At 40.0% G+C, this 16,905-nt stretch overlaps 2 protein-coding genes across 4 annotated transcripts; both read right to left on the bottom strand.

The window, feature by feature from the left end:
• Positions 1–368: 368 nt before the first annotated feature.
• Positions 369–12,671, bottom strand: LOC137962113 (GDT1-like protein 1, chloroplastic). Of its 3 annotated transcripts, XM_068808831.1 has the most exons (12): positions 12,489–12,671; positions 11,930–12,020; positions 11,377–11,679; positions 11,031–11,084; positions 9,989–10,050; positions 9,775–9,843; positions 9,591–9,642; positions 9,367–9,441; positions 8,975–9,104; positions 8,822–8,892; positions 8,683–8,730; positions 6,743–8,022 (listed from the first exon to the last, which is right to left on the bottom strand). In XM_068808831.1, the coding sequence occupies exons 1-12, from the start codon at positions 12,641–12,643 to the stop codon at positions 7,951–7,953; spliced, it is 1,182 nt and encodes a 393-aa protein (XP_068664932.1). In that variant the 5' UTR covers positions 12,644–12,671; the 3' UTR covers positions 6,743–7,950. The 3 variants fall into 3 exon arrangements, with proteins under 3 accessions (XP_068664931.1, XP_068664930.1, XP_068664932.1); XM_068808830.1 differs by lacking the exons at positions 6,743–8,022; positions 8,683–8,730; positions 8,822–8,892; ... (7 more) ...; positions 11,930–12,020; positions 12,489–12,671 and adding exons at positions 369–3,007; positions 5,952–6,040; XM_068808829.1 differs by lacking the exons at positions 6,743–8,022; positions 8,683–8,730; positions 8,822–8,892; ... (7 more) ...; positions 11,930–12,020; positions 12,489–12,671 and adding exons at positions 369–3,007; positions 5,262–5,609.
• A 1,788-nt stretch (positions 12,672–14,459) lies between these two features.
• LOC137962740 (dirigent protein-like) lies at positions 14,460–15,234 on the bottom strand. The gene has a single exon (XM_068809782.1). The coding sequence runs from the start codon at positions 15,185–15,187 to the stop codon at positions 14,624–14,626; it is 564 nt and encodes a 187-aa protein (XP_068665883.1). The 5' UTR covers positions 15,188–15,234; the 3' UTR covers positions 14,460–14,623.
• Positions 15,235–16,905: the final 1,671 nt, after the last annotated feature.

Here is a 16,905-nt window from a genome sequence, read left to right as displayed (position 1 = left end):
GGCAGGAATTTAACTCAAAAAGAATAAAAAGAGCCATGATTTACCAGAAATTGGGCCGTACTTTTCAATTCTTGCCGTTTTGACCAAGCAGCGGCTCAAAGGGCTTCTTCCCGTTTCTTGAGTCGAAAAGGAATGCACCTCTTATATATTTTCTCTAACCGGTGTGGGGGACTCGTGATAGATACTCCACTTTCAAAGCAATACGACTCGGAAGGAAAGGCATGGGCAAAAGGGCAAAAGGGCAAAGCAGAGTGAGATATTCCCACCACGCCTTTAAAATTAAGGAGAACTATAAAGAGTACGAATCGGAAGGAAAGGCATGTGCAAAAGACGCGATGAATCAGGTGCCGAAGCCGAAAGTACTCACAAGTAGTCCATGCACATTAATGGGTCTCCAATGACTATCAAGCTCCAAATGTATTCACATAAAGCTTAAGAGATATTTACATGATGGCACAACAAAACCTACCCCGTCCTAAGACTTTTAAAAAGCCCTGTCCATGGATTCCCACCTTATTAAACCCACTTGGTGCCAAATGAATCACTCCTATCTTCTGACCTTATACAATTAATGGACGACAGAAACTTGACTTTTCTCATCTCTAGATCGTCCATAACCACTAGACTAAAACATGAGATGTCCAGACTCTAAGAACCAAAGCAAACACCTAGTGACTAATCAAGAAATAAGCACACTCCTAACTTCTTTCCACCCAGTTGCAATTGTTAGGAGACTTCCCTGGCTCCGATTGTTGAGCGCCCTCTACTTGATTTGCAACACCACTGGCTAGGAGTGCCATCAAACTTCCTCCATGCACCCTTCCCTCTGGCAAAGATACAGGCTCTTGGGGTAGGACCGGTTTTCCAGTTGACATACGAACAGTTTGTGCTAACTGCATAGGGAGGAGCCGCTGCACACATCTTTGCTTATCGAAGCCTTTTCCCCCTGAAGAGTCCTCGGTCTCATTCACCATCTTCGTAAGGTCCACATGCATATCCTCACTACCAGCCTCTGACTTCTCATCAACCTTGCCAGATTTTGGATCATATATTGCAGCTCCAAGTGTACCACCACCATGAACTCGACGATCCTGCACCAGGGCACTGTGAGCTGCACAAAGGCCAGTTTTCCCCCTTGCAAATCGATCACAAGGGGTAGGACCACCTAGTTCTGATCGAGGCTGAACCCATGAACACCTCTTGCCCCCACCATGGGCCTTGCAGAAATCTGTGCTGCCTTGTGCACTCTTCCCACACCCATCATACTTGCACCTCTTACCTCCACCATGACGCACACAGAAGTCCGTCCGCCCTCTCGCACTTTTTGTGCACTCTGAAACTGCACACCGCTTCCCACCTCCATGTGCAACACAAAATTTGGTACCTCCATGCACACTTTTGGGACATACACTACCCCCTTGGTAGGAACAGCGTTTCCCCCCACCGTGTCCTTTGCAGAAGGGTGTACTTCCCTCGGCACCCTTAGTGCACTCTGGTACAGTGCACCTCTTGCCCCCACCATGGGCCTTGCAGAACATGGTGCTTCCCTGTGCACCCTTTGTACAGGCTGGGTGATGGCAACGACGGCCACCTCCATGAGAAATGCAGAGGCCAGAGAAACCTTCTGCACTCTTAGTGCAATTCTCCATCTGGCACCTTTTGCCCCCTCCATGCCGTATGCACAAACCAGATTTGCCTCTTGCAGCTCGAGTGCATCCCTCATGACTGCAACGACGGCCCCCACCATGGGCTATACAGTAATCTGTGCGTCCTTCAGCACTCTTTGTACACCCAAGAAACTGGCACCTCCGACCGCCACCATGGGCCTTGCAGTACACAGTTCGGCCCTCTGCACCCTTGTGGCATCCGGGTTTCTGACACCTCCGGCCACCACCATGGGCAATGCACAGACCAGATGCCCCTCGTGCTCCTTTTTCACATCCCTTGAACTGACAATTCCTCGAACTTGAACTATGCTGAAGCTGATTAGGCTGAGTAAGCCCGGAAGTGCAGCTGACTGAGCTTTTTGCCACTGACATTGCAACTGAAGAGTGATCAGGAGCTACTGGGCCTCGATCAGGCTTCACAGAGATGGGGTTCTCATAGATTGTTGGGGAGTTAGACAAAGGTGGCAAAATTGATCCAAATTTCCAACGAGATGATGTAGACCCTTCATCAACTGTTTGCCCAGACCCAAGACCAAATGGCATCTCAATGCTGTTTCTGCAAGGAGCTGAGGCAAGAGTGATCGTGGTGATTTCTGATTCAAGAGGTCCTGTTGACAGACTTAGCTCAAGATCAAACTTGCAACTCGTTTTGAGAGCTGGTGTAGCAGCTGCTGCTTTTTTTAGGCTGGGTGATTTCTCATTTCCCAGGTGTAAATGAAAATTTAAGCCCAGATCCATGGAAGATTCTTCATCAATCTCCTTTGACGATGAGATGGTGCAGACAGTTGCTGAACTTCCCTTGCTGTCTGAGGAACTTGAGGAGCGTCCTAACCCCAGAACAAGAGAGGAACCATCTTCTGGTCCCAATGTTCCATCAATAGCACTCCATTTCCTTTTGACACCCTTATTACAAGTAAAATTCATATTAGTTGCACCAGGAGAGTCAAGTCGCAAGGTGGTGTCTGCATAATACTCTCCTCCAGCTTTAGCAATTTTCCCCAAACTCTCAGATGCCTTTAAGGAAGAGTTATCAGAGAATCCCAAGTGAAAGTTGTTCTCCATTATCCTATATTCCATGAAAAAGCTCTCTGATCCACTGCAGTTTTCTTATATAAGAGACAGTCACCCTTACTTCCGGGAGTAAGAAAACAAAAACAAAATGACAAAATTAGGATTAGAAGTGCTTGGGGCAATTCTCGCAACCTCCACTGACAAATCCTGATGTGTCATGACGATCCATTTCTACAGAGTTAATATAAATTTTCCGTGTAAATGTAGTTGTCGACAGTATCAGCAGCAAACCTTACAAGTCACCATCAAACCAAAATAATCAACCAGTCCTGCAAAAATAGATGTATAATCAGATCATAGGAAGAGCCAAAGTGGAAATAAACAGCATTAGTCAAAACCAAATTCTTCTGTTCAAGCCCAAGAAAATTTGGATATCAACCATCCTAGAAACACAAATAAATAAATAAATAAAAATGAAACTAAAGGAAGCTGACAAATCGAGATTTAAATGGTTGGTGAGAAAGATTGAATAATTGTGCAAGCAAACCATGCATAGAGTCATATCAGAACATGTGGAGTTCAACCACATCTTCAACTCAAATGGATTAAGTTAACAATAGGTGTACATCCTAAAGGTATCCTACTTTCAAACTTATATACTCAGGCATCTGTTACGGGAACATATTAAATAAAACCCACAGGAATAGTCACAGTAAAACTAGAGTATCAAGGATGCTATTCCAAAAGGACCAAAACCCATCACAAAGCTTGCAGTCTAAAAAAATGATGATCATCAATATTAAAGCCTTTGTAATTGTCCCAACTATGTTGAGTCAGCAACACAAACTTTCCTTCATCCTACTCCATCAATCCCCCTTTTCAATTATGCTAAAAGAAATGTGAAAAAGAAATAATGTGACCTTAAGCAAGAAAGATTCTAGTCCTTTAAGGTACCTTGGATTTGCCTTTCATTATCTTACAACCCATACGAACCACAATCACATAATTTTTGGTTTGAAAAAAAAAAGACATGGAGTATGGAAATACCTTTCAGGATCAAATCCTGAAATGATGAAGTATTTAGTTCAAAGTATTAATGAATAGATTCATATCAGAATCCAAAACATTACAAGAGTCTTCCTTGTCTTTTTTAATGTACTTTGATAAAAGATGACATTTTGTAAATCTTTTGTTGCATCACAGTATCATGTTCCTACATGTGCCGCCTATGGAATTGCCTATTGCTTAGCTAGAAAAGGACCTGCCCAAATACATCTTGCTCTTGGCTTTTCATTACCCCTTGGATAAATTTTTTATCACACCTTGGGTGATTTCAAAATGAGTTCTATCTCCTCACTGTCTTCAGGAAAAAAAAATCCAGAAAGCCTCGATATGAGGAATCAGGTAAAAGCTATACACAAAGATGACAAGCAAACAAGCGACCAGTGGGAATGGAGAGTGGAAGATGAAAACTGAATGGAGAGCACACCATATAACAACAACAGAAGTTAAAAAACTCATTTTTAAAACCTACCATCATCAAAAGTAAAAACCTAACTAACCGGCAACAAATCAGACCTCAGAAACCACATGAAACTCTAAAAAAATGTGCTCATATTTATCGTTTTGTCATCAAAAGAAATCACTTGAAATTTATAGCCTATCAGGGAAAATCAATACGAGAAACCATAAAGAGAAAAATGAAACAATATTATATATGATTTTTTTCTGAATACCAGCCTCAAAGTTTACAGAGGTAACCAACACCAATTATTATTGGTTATGATAATAAAGCCAATAAAGGCTGAAAATTTGTGACTGTAACTGGTGAAAAATCGATATAGAGACAGTGGTAAGATTACATTCAAAATATTTCAGTATCTAAATTTCAAATAGATGACTTTAGCTTTACTGCACCCCTGCATGGCTTCAGAAAGTAAACCGAGAGGTCACCAAAAGATCTTCTTTCAAATTTTCAAATTGGAAAGTATATATTTAAGTAAAGACAGCAAACAGAGAGCAAAACAATAAATACCCCACGAAAATGTGCAAAATCATAGAAAGCAACCTGCGAGCCAAATAGACCAAAAAAAAACAACTAATGGAATCCGACAACTAACGTGCTGAAATACTCTAAATCACAGTGCGAAGAAAAACAGTTCTTGACCGACCCGTAAAATCAAATACACTAAAGATATCAACCTCAATCAAACTCAAGACCGCATTCGAAGAAAAGATTTCAACGAAACACTCCCGAGTCGAACTAAGTGAAAACCGGAGACGCATTTTCTCTATAAAACAAGTCATAAAAACATAGAGAAAGCAAGAACCTTCGCAACTCAAGAGCTACAAAAATTGAACGAAATACGAAGTGAATAAAGATGAAATTCGATAAAACAGTTCAAATTTCGACAACCCAAAAAAATAGATTAGATCTAGACAGCAGCAAGCTAAAGTCTGCTCAAAATCACGGCGAAACAACGCCAAAGCAGCAAGAAGCAAGACGAGGAAAACAAACAAGAACCGACTTGGAGGGAGAGAGAGAAATGAATCAAACAGCAAGAAAGCAAGGCGAAAAGGTACCTGCAGCGTCGACTCCGCGGCGAGGAGAAACAGGGACGCGATTTACTATACAAGGATAAGGAAACTAGGGTTGAGCGAGGAAAACGAGAGCGAGCGAGGGAGCTGCAGAGACGGCGAAGCGAAATAAAAAGTGGCGGAAAGGACAGCGAATGAGTTTTTGAGGAGGCGCAGGTTTAGAAGAAAAGTGCAGTGCGCTGTGCGTGCGCATGTTAAGAAGGAAGGGGGCGGAAGGATAAGGCGGGTGGGCACAGCATGGCGGCACAAATGGTAGAATGCAAGGGGCATACAAGTCCGCCCGTGACGTGCGATTCCACGTCAGCAGTGGCTCGCTCACCATATGTGGTGCGCCAGCGGCGGGTCCCAATGCTTCTCGTCGGGTAGGGTACCTCACGAGTCGCAGCGACGAGTTTTTCAGTTTCTCTCCGCGGGAGTGATTATACTCCAACCGACAGCACGAAGCACACAGATGGGCCCACCAAAAAACCGCCACCCCCCCCCCTCCCCCCAGGGTAGGAGTCCCAATGGCATCCTTGTCCTTCAAAAAAAGATTTTTGTCTTTTTAGATAGGCACCTACGTGGAATATCGCTACCGTATCTACCAAAAGAAAATTCTTTTAAAGAAATTCCATAATTTTCTTTCTTATTTATTTACTTCTTAGGAGGTGCACGTGGCAGCATTATAGACATTACCGCTTTTTTCATCTGGTGAGTCAACACTTGGTCGACCCGGCGGTTGGCTTTGCCGTTGGAATTGCAGTCATCTTCTTCGGCCGTCTCGTCTGAAAAAGATTTTCACCAATGAAAGTAAAATCAATTCAGGAAAAAAAAAAAAAAAAAGAGAAATAAATCTGGGTAAGAAAAGCCGAGTCTGGAAAGCGTCCAGAGGCTGTATCCTTTATTGCCTTTTTGCCGCATACGGTACGAAGATAAGAGCATATAATATATCATTCCAGGCAGAAAAAAGAAATCTCGATCATCAAATCTAGACCTCTCTTTCCCCTGATGGGCGAGAGAGAAACAGATTATTCGTCTCCTTCCCTGGAAAAGATTCGATGCCACTGTTATCACCTACTAGGCGACGTCTTTCCACTCTAGCAGACGTATGTAGTGGACGGTCATGGCGGTCATGGCTAATTCTGTCTGCCCCTGCTTCCGATTGAATTTTAATTCTTTTCCAGTCTCTGGCAGAGCATATTCCATGTGCCAATTGGGATTCCTTTATTTTTTTTCTTACTCGAATCGCAATTACGAAACGCGCTGTCGCGCTGCACGTGAACTTTCGCCAATGCTTCTGCATAAAAAAATCAGACTAGATTTGATTGCGCGGGGTAGCTCTCGGATTTCGTTCAGTCTTTGCTGGGTACTAGGATTCTGAACGTGGTCGAGGAGGAGGGATAGATTCAAATACGTGGAAGGGGTATTCAAATATGTGGAAGGGGTGGTTGAGCACTTGGTGCAGTGACTGGTCGCTGGGAACGGGATATAAAAGGGGTAGTATTATTACCCTTTTGAAAGTCAGAAATATTGGAGAAAAAGGGAATTGGATCCCATCTCGTGACCAAGTCCTCAGTCACTCGGGGGGGGGGACCTGCTTCTGAAGAAGAGCCACGATGAGGTGCCGCCACAGAGACCGGTACTTTTTATTCCATGAATTGATGGGCTCGTCCAGTGCGCATGTGCGAGGTGCAAGTGCATACTGTGAAAAGCCTGAAAGTGAGAAAATCATCTTCTCGAGTTGAAGAAAAGAGCCGAAAACTGAAAAAATCTTCACATGATCCAACCTGAACTTGGGATTCTTGTCCTGGCGGGAGGAACATATTCATTTTATATGTTCATGTACCGCAGGTAACTTTTTCTCTATCACCTTGATGCGCTCATCAAAGCAGGCATAAACTAACCGCCCGTCTCTGAGAACAGTCCGGGGCCGGACTTTTAATTTCCGTAAAGAATTTTTGGTCTTCTTGCGTCTTCGTCTTGAATGCACTTGACTTGGTTTCAGAATCTTGTTGATCACTTGGCAAGTGTCATGCCATAGAGAGAACTTTAAAAAACTAAAAACTGGAAAAAAAAACTGGGAGAGATTGTAGTAACAAGGTTATAACATCACTGGAGAAGGATTTGTCAACTGTGGTTTAGGAAGAAGAGAACGCGTAAAACCGAAGCTGCTTGGAACAAGCATCTTCCTCGATGCGATCAGGCTATATTCTCGGCTAAACCATTAAAGCCACTCAAATCAAATGTCAAGGAGATTTCATGGGTTCTTGTGTGGGAGTTGATCTGGACACGTCTGTTATTTTATTTTGTGTCCATGAGGTCTTTCTATTCTTCTGTTGATATCAAAAGTAACTCAGGTAATATTATTTTTTCTAGATCAAAGATTTATTTAAAAGGAATTTATCTTTAGTCACATAATTTTGCCCTAGCAAAATCAAATTAATAAAGATTCAGTGTTGTGGTGTTCAGTTGAGCTGACAGGTCCAAATACAAAATTAATCATATAAAAACGAATAAAATGACATAAAAAATAAAAAAATAAAAAAAAGGTACAAAGGCTGGGAGTTTGATATAGAAGCTCTCTAAGTGCAAGCAACAGTCAATTATGTTAAATTATCTTATATTAAGAAATGAATATACCTGCAGGTCTAAGCAGTAGTCGTGGACCATGCTTGTTACCTTTATATATCTGAAGCTATCGAACTACTTCAATCAGTGTTGCAGCAGCGAAGACTAGGAAAAGAGTTCCTCCAATATAAGCTATAGCCTGGTTTTAGTAAATAGTTGGATTGTCAATTTATGCCCCAAAATATATATTGAGAACTTTGCAAGATAAAGATTGATGGACTCCAGAGCTACAAGAGACTTGAAAACTAAGCTCAGAAAAGGAAGAAATTCTGAAATTAGGAAGCTTACTAATAACTCAACAAAACATTGAACTATAAATCTGTTAAAGAGACCAAGAGATGTAATGAAATACACTCCAGAAAGGATTATTGCATAACAATATGGCCCAAATTCTTCATATGCTCATAATCAAGAAAGAATTGCCATGAACTGTCACACTTACACTCCAGAAAGAATTATTGCATAACAGTATGGCCCAAATTCTTCATATGCTCGTAAGCAAGAAAGATTTTTTTTTTTTTTTTTTCATCAGCCTTTGTTCTTTCCCTGAAGTCACTCTGGATTATATAACTTCGAGCAAGGGAAAAAGGTGTTAGACTTGGGTTATATAACTTCTAGCAAGGGATAAAGGTGTTAGACTTGCCATGAACTGTCACACTTAACACCTTTGTGGTTTCATTTAGCTAATTGGCAAACAAGTCACTGATCACTTAAGCAGACCTAGTGCTTAAAAAAAATTAGAGTTATGCAATTTATATGATTTCCTTTGCCTCTGCTCAAGTAGAGAGACAGAACTGACCTTTTCTGAGAGGAAGGAACCCAATAAAGAACCTCCCAACACAGCCAGCTGTAGAGAAATGAAACACAATTCATATATAAAAGGTAAACTGTGACATTTCTATAAGTGGCTACAGAGGTTAATCAAACAATAACTATACCAGAGTTGCAGCAGCATGACCAGCCAGTGCACCTGCAATGACTCCAAGAGGAGAAGCAGCAGCAGCAAGAGCTGCTCAAGAAATGTATTCCTTAAAATGGTTAAATATAAAAAGTCCTTCATGTCAAATTCAGTGGAAATTTTTCAGGCTTACCTATTGTTGAAAAGAAAGATTTGTCACCCCATTCAGCAACAAAAACCAGCAGGAAAGTGCTAATCACAGTGTTGGCTGCGGCTATTATTCCAGCACCATTTCCAGAAAACTCAGAAACTGCTAGTTCTGCCTAATTAAAAATTAGAATAGTACGTCACATCAAGCACCATTGGGTCACTCAAGGGAAGTAATTAAAGGACAAACAATTAATAACCGACAAAAGTTTATTAAATCACTTTTGTCCTTAAGAGTTCAAATCTTTGTATGAAGAAAAGAAGAAAGAAAAAAGATAATGGAAAAATACAGAAGATACTGATGCAGCATTCAGTTTTAATTGAAAAGCAAAGAAAACTTCCAAAACAGAAACACAGAGATGTCATGGTAACTGTTACCTCCTTTTGTTCTTCTTCAGCTTTCAAGCCATCATTTGAAGAAGCTTCCAGCAATGTAGAAACTCCAAAATAAATCTGAAATTACCAGAATAATCATTTTAAAACTATTTTGTATTGAAAGACTATCTAAAAGAGGTCACAACCCTTGTCCACACAGTGTAAGAGATGGCCTGTGATGTGCACTGACTAGTGTTTCCAAATAGCTCACAGTTTACTGAAAGTACCAGAAGGAAAACTGCTGCAATATCATCAACTGGCAGATCAGAGTCACCAAATCTGCCAAGCAGGATGAGCTTTGTAATTGGACTGTTGCCGTGATAAACTTTGGCAAAAGAAAAACTGACAAGCTATGAAAGAGAGGCACAACCATTTAGTAAGCCCTGATCTAAAATGAGAAGAGCAAGGTACCTGAAGGGAAGAATTTCATCAACATAATGAAAGGTACGGCCAAGGAAAACAGATACAATTGTCATTGCCCTGAGTGTGAGAATACATGGAAGATTATCAGGACTATGGGATCATAGGATCCTGGTATCTAAAAATGAAAAGATCTACCCACGTATGTACCATTTTCTATTGATTTTTAGGGAAATCCATGCAAAGAATCTATTTATGAACTTACGCAAGTGCACCAAATGTTCCTGTGAAAATTATGGCTCCAGAATTCCGAGCAGCTAAAAGCGCCTAACAACAAAGAGAGGCAAATGATTTAGTTAGTAAGTAGCCATGAGCTTGGCAAAATGCAAATGAGACAACCACTCTACCCAGCCATAATTAAAATAATGGTCAATATGACTTATGGTGATAAGGCAGTGAGACCTTCTCATACAAGAGGCAGCTAGAGTTGTGCAAATTCAAGAACTTCACTTAAAATAGATTTTCACCCTCATTTAATAGAATATTTAAATGACTTCTAATCTTTTTGTATCTTTTTATCCCTAAAAATTAGCAAAGCTCTGGAAATTTAAACTAACCATGTCAGCAAACAGATATTTATGGTACAGTTCTATAGTAATTTTTTTATTTTTTGGATAATAAAATTTTATATTTTATGTGTATGAGACAAACAAAAAATTACCAAACCAAATTTTTCCTAATTCAAGCAAACTCTGGTATAGATAATTATGCAAATGAACAACAGGCATCCCGTTATATGAATTGTAGACCATTGATTTCACTGGATTCTATGGTTTCTTCTATCTTAGTAATATTTGATATTTAGGGGTGCATGGGGCAGGCCATGCTTAGTGAATATTCCTGATAATAATCTGGATGACCAAGTCATGAGTCGTTGGTAGAAATATAGAAACTTAAGGTCCCCTAGAGCTTTAAAGAGAGACAGAGGGGGTAAAAAAAGCAGAACAACACACAATTCCAGGCAAATTAGACAATGAATCACTCATACAAATGTCTGGTGAAATCAAAACCATGCTGTTGCCTGGAAAGAAATTAGCTGGAAAAAACAGTAATGAATATTGCACCAGTATATTCTGAATACGATTGAGGCATGATTGGTTGAAAATGAAGTTATTATTTCCACATCTGAATTCTTTAAGAAATTTAATTACTAGAAAAGGCTGTTTAACTTTATGTCCCATTTGCTTCATTGGCATGGTTGATATTATACTAAAGGAAAGTTGAAGCCAAATATGCTGCATACATACTGCTATAAAAAATGTTTTGTCCCCAAGCTCAGAAAAAAAGATCAGCAAGAAAGCCTGCAAAAAAGATGAATTACAGATCACATTGACTTGTCACAATGACAATATTCCACTTACTTTATTAAGAGTGCCTTTTTCAGCTGTAAAATGGACTAAAATGTATAAGAAACACTGATCATTATTGCAAAAAACAAAAGATTTTGTTGATGAATTTCAAAATATCACCAATCTATTTTGCCAATTAGAGTTATTGCCTTCCAACTGGACCTCAAATAGTTACACAACAATTGGCATTAGAATTAGAAAAAGGAAAGCACGTATTAGTAGTGACAGGGTAAGTCATCCTAACCGAAGCAAAACCTGTGCTAATATCGCCTAGGTCCCCCAGGTAAGATTGAATCCCGCTAGAAAAATCCACTCCGGCTACTGACTGCATCCCACTAGCTAGTGCCTGGTGAGAGCCTTGAAATCCGAGCAAGTCAAATAACAGAGCCCATTTTATCCAACTGTGAACTAATGAATAAGAAACAGCATTTTTGTCAAGCTCAAAGGATTTTGGTATATCTTCGTTGTCTACCATGCTAATTTGAGCTATAGATCTCCTTGCATCTGAATTTGCTGTGCTAGGCTTTATACTGGGGCATTTTTCCTCCTGCGGTACAGATGTAACAGTCCTAATATTAAACAGTACATTGGGTTTAAGGAGATCAATACACCATGTATGCATGTAGACAAAAACAATTTTGAGCAGGCTAAGGAGCCACTCTTTTCACAATGAATATTAGCAAATACTACAGAAGACTTTTAAATTACTAGAGCAAAAATGTAGTTAACAATAGTTACAACTTCTCACTGGAGTGGAGAAAAGAACTGAAAATGTATAAATTTGAAATTCAACTTACAGCAGCAGACACGTAGTCAGGAGATGTTTCTGAAAATTGCTTCAATGATTCTTCACCAAAGTTTTGACCAGGAGACCACTGTCTTGAATATCTGCAGAAAAAAACCTTCGTCATTGTCAAAGATAACTTTCAGTTTTCTCTACCCAGGTTTCTCAAATTATATCCCTTCATTATCACCAACTCATGTAGTAGAAGTTTCGGAAGATAAAAAAACGTAATGGCTACAGAAGCAACATTCTCAAAATCTTTACTTTTACAAGCGGTGTTCATCAATTTAACGTCTTCAGAAGTTCGTTGAACCTTCACAAACTTTCAAATATCAAATTCTACCAACAACAGCGAGCTTTTCGAACCGGTCCTACGGTCACATTTTACAACATTCCAATTATAATCTAAGAAACAAGCTCGCAAAAGCAAGCCGTAAGCAACGGTGGCTTTTGACGTAATCACTATCAGGAAATTTAGTTAGATTACGGCAAAAGTCACAGTTTTCCAAAACCAGAGAAGATTAAAAACTGCAAAAAAATAAATAAATAAAAGAATGAAAAATCGAAAGCACCTTGAAAAAGTATAACGAGAATTTTGACGGGGAGGTTTCAGTTTCAACGGAGACAGGCGAAATGAAGAGAAAGACATGGAATACTTCGAAGAGATCGACGACGAAGGCTGCAAATGTGGCGAGAGGACTCCCTCGCAGAGAGTTCGGGTATTCATTTCGTCGCCTAATCTCAGAATTCCTCAATGATCCTCTCCACCTTACGTTCGGAAGGCTTTTAGCTTCTCTGCTTGCGCTTCCAACAGGAGAGGACGGATAAGCCTCGTTGAAGTGGATTCTTAGGAGAGATTAACCCACGTGCGCCTATCATATGTCAGTTATTAGTTTTCCAGGAAATCTTTTGTTAGTTATTAGTTGAGGACCAAAAGAGACGCCCATTTCGTTAGTTGTAGACTATTCAGCCCACTATCTCACAAAGCCCAATAGTTGTCCATTACAGGCCACAGAGCCCACTATTCCTATCACTTGGGCTTCAGTTTTTCTGCAATGCTCATAAAAAAATTCCTAAACCTTTAGAACCCTGCAAATGTGTCAAGGTGTGCATTTTGACTATTTAATATAGCATTTGAATTGGGAGTGGAAGTCACAGCTCCCTTTCTGGGTTTTCTGCTCTTACTGCAAGTAGAATTTCCAGTGACAATCGGTGGTGTGAGTTATACGTCACGAAGGGAGTTAGTTGGTCGGTTGGTGAAGACCTGTCAATAGCGCATCCACGAGAAAAAAAAAAAAAATCTGATGCAGACGCTCTCTCGGCCTCTCAACCACCGCAAACCTCCATGAATCGAGTTGTTAGGCATGTTTCGAAGAAAAAGACGAGCAGACTTGTCTTCCTCTTCTCCTGTCTGTGTCAAGGAAAAACGTCAAGTATAGAATATATATTTTTTCTTTCCTTTCCTCCTGTCTCGCTCTACCAGATTCAGCTCGGATTAGTTGCACTGGGATTGTTTTAGCAGAGTAAAATATTGAACTACTTCATTGTAATATGATTTCTTCACGCACCACAGTTGTTTCCTTCTTTGTCTTCTTCTCTTTTTTCTTTTTTCTTTTTTTTTCTTTTCTTTTTTTAAATCTCGCCATGGAGAGCTGACCTGGATGGATCGTTGACATGCAAGTATTGTTTAAGAAAAATAATTTGCGTTAAGACATTCATGTCTAGAGGCCTCGTTTCCTTAGTAATGAACAAGATTATCTTGTCTCAATGTAAGATTATTTTGAACACTCTCCTTTAGGCAGAAATGAATAATTTATGAAAAACACGCGCACTGATTTCCTAACTGACAATCATGGGATCTTTCTAATCCAAAATCAAACCAGTCTTCACAGTTCCTCGTTGTCGTCTTCTTCTGTTGTTGTTCTCTGAAGGAAGATACCTAATGCCATGTGAATGATTAGTTTGAAAACTGGACTTTGAGAACAGGTTGAGAAGACAGAAAAACTATTTTGGGTCAAAGTATAAGCATATTTTCGATCCAGATGCCACTGTACCATCGTCCTTGCAAGGTGTAGTTACTTTTATATTATTCTTTGAAGTTTTCTGTAAGATGATCCATTAAATTTCAAGCAACCAGTAGTAATTTATACATAACGCAACCTCTGAGTCTCATATGATACGAAGAGAAGAATGAATTGCATGAACCCATCGAAGGAGAGACAACTTCCAGTCAGGAAAATTAACCAGCCATTAATCGTTCAATACAGAGCTGCTGATATTGATGTGAAAGCGATTTAAAAGCGAAAATGAGTAGATGAAATATGTTCTGGGCAGTTGCAAATACCATAATTTTGTTCGGATTTATGAGGGTATATAGTCATGCTCATCTTATCTAAAGATTTTATCTGAACCAGTATGTAGCTGGAGGATACTAGTTGCAGCTTGCTTTCTTAGTGGGGTAGGTGAAATGGAGCGGAGGCCAGGCAGAGTTGCAGAGACATGCGATAATGCACGTGGGTGTCACTATTTCTTCAAAACGATGCTTAAAAAAGTTCACTTATTCCAATATTTATTTGACTAGAGCAGGAGGTTACAAAGATGAGCAGGGATGATCATTCCCATCCCATTACATAATTCTTTGAAAAGGCGAAAACTGAAGTACCAAATGAAACGTCGATCAACTCTAGTTACGATTTACCCGTTTGCTTCAGTAACATTCGTAGAGCTTAATGTCCGCTTGAAGCCGGAAGTAGACATCCCCCTCGAAGGAATCGGTCATGATGGTGGCAACACCCCGAGTCATGAAGAAATCTCCGGTCCCTCCGATGACAGAGATGTCTCTAGTCTTGTTCATCAACGGGTCAGCTCCGGCGAAGTTTATAGTGCCCTTGTAGTCAGTAGAGTTAAGAACGAAAGAGAAGCCGAGCCATGCGGTGAAAACGTCCTTCCTATCGTAGAAGTAGAAACCCTGAGCACGACCCACCGGAGGGGAATGCAGATTGTTGTCTACTGTAATGGGGTCATAGAACACGACCATGTCACCGAAATGGCCTTGCCCTGCTAAAATGGTCCTGTTCCCCCAGGCCGGCGCCCCCACAATGGTCGAGGTTGCATTTGCAGCGTTCTTTCCATTATAGAGGATGTCATGGAAGTAGAGAACCAAGTGCTTGCAGGGTTTATGGCGCAGAATTCTTTTGTGTGCTTTGCCTGACGAGGAGGAGAGAAGGACAAAGAAGAAGAGGAAGATGAGAGATAGTTTTCTGCTCTTCATTGCTCCCGAGGAAGGATTCAAAGGGACTCGAAAGGGAGCAATTCGAAGAATGCAGAGACTGATACTCCTCCTCAAAGCCCACTCATTATATAGACCCTGCTAATTACGGCAAATTGAATAGTTAAACCAGTAAAAAGCTCGCTTTTCGAAACTTTAATCTTGACTTTCAACCTCTCTGTCCTAACTGTTCCATCAATGGATACCCTTTTCTTGATCTCAGAAAGGCAGAAAATTTTAACTGTTGTTTCCTTTTTCAGTCCTTCCGATCGGCTTTTGCTTGATACCTACTACAAAGGTAATAATTGCCTCACCTAACAAGGGAAACCAGTTAACAAATCTTCGCCGACCTATAAGCCGATCAGTCAAGTCTAATTATATAGTTTGACCACGAGCCGGTGCACCCTCCAGTTGATTAAACAATTCGGACAAATGGGTACTGATCAGTTTTCACAAAATAAACCACGAGCAGGGAATGAGTTAGAAAGAAACCAGCAAAAAAAAAAAAAAAAAAAGAGAGAGAAATTGAATTTGGTTTTGATCGGAGAACAAGAAACGATTCAATTATTAAGTTAACGTAATCCGATTGCTTATCCGAAATTGGCAAGGATGCAGCAATGATCTTTTCCGTTTCTCAACTAAAGATTAAGAGAGCTGCAACAATGATAATTTCTTCTTTCTATAGCAGTTGGGAGATGAAACTAGGAGTAAAGAAGGGAACCTTCACGAAACGGCAATCGCTCGTCTCAGGTCCACAATTTCTATTCTGGGTTTCGTCCAATTGTGCCCTGGACCCAGTTAGTTGCAGAGGAAGAGTGAGACTTGAGAGTACTGCTGCTTTTCTGAGAGAAATAGTTACTATATTGAACAGAGTTGTCTGATCATGTGGAGGTAATGATGATTCTAATGGGTTATTTGGATTATTGAAGTCAGGTTTACAGTTTGTTTTGGAAATCATGTTTGGAAACCCGTTTGTTTGGAAATTATGTGGTGTGAGTTGCATAATAAATTAAACGGAAGTTAAATGACATTACCTCCTTTTATATGTTTCAAATTCCGTTATCTGTTCGGCGTTTCCGATCTCTGAGCACTCACGGCAATGACTCAACTGAAGGAGGTTAGAGTGACGAGACATGGGACCGAAAACCATTAACTAAAGCCAACCTCCCATCAAGGTTATTCATGGCTTCGTGTTACCGAGGGAGTAGCAACTGCTAGAAGTTTGAGACCACGTTAATGAGAAAGTCGTTTCTCATAAAAACAATTAACATTCTTCTCAAATTGGATTTTGGTAGTGGCTCCATTCTAAACTATCAATTGGGTTTTGATCACATTAATCGATCCAAATTTTGATCTACACTCTCATATGGACAATTGACGGATTATTTGATGAAATCTTTATACTTTGACCATCAAAATCAATTTCGACCATATGTCAACTGGTGATTAGGTTATTTCAATCTTGATTGTTGATCAATATCGACGATTTGAATTGTTGATTGTGATCCTTATTTTGATGACTAGATTATTATGCCTACAATTTGTCATTTTCATTACCAACAAAAAAGATTGTATGAGATCCACCATAGTTATTCTTTTACTCTTTTACCTTTGATATCTTTAGAAACATATAAAAACAACTATTATATATCATTAGTTTGGCATAAATTGTAGTATGATGTATTTTGAACCGGTGCTTAACCACTAGCCAAAGCACTCTC

This window comes from Aristolochia californica, unplaced genomic scaffold, assembly GCF_029961685.1.
Source record: "Aristolochia californica isolate CCGP_79_NKW_82.1479 unplaced genomic scaffold, dmAriCali1.0.hap1 SCAF_4, whole genome shotgun sequence".
NCBI lineage: Eukaryota > Viridiplantae > Streptophyta > Magnoliopsida > Piperales > Aristolochiaceae > Aristolochia > Aristolochia californica.
The sequence above is the reverse complement of the archived record's forward strand: the minus strand, read 5'-3'. Positions and strand labels throughout refer to the sequence as shown.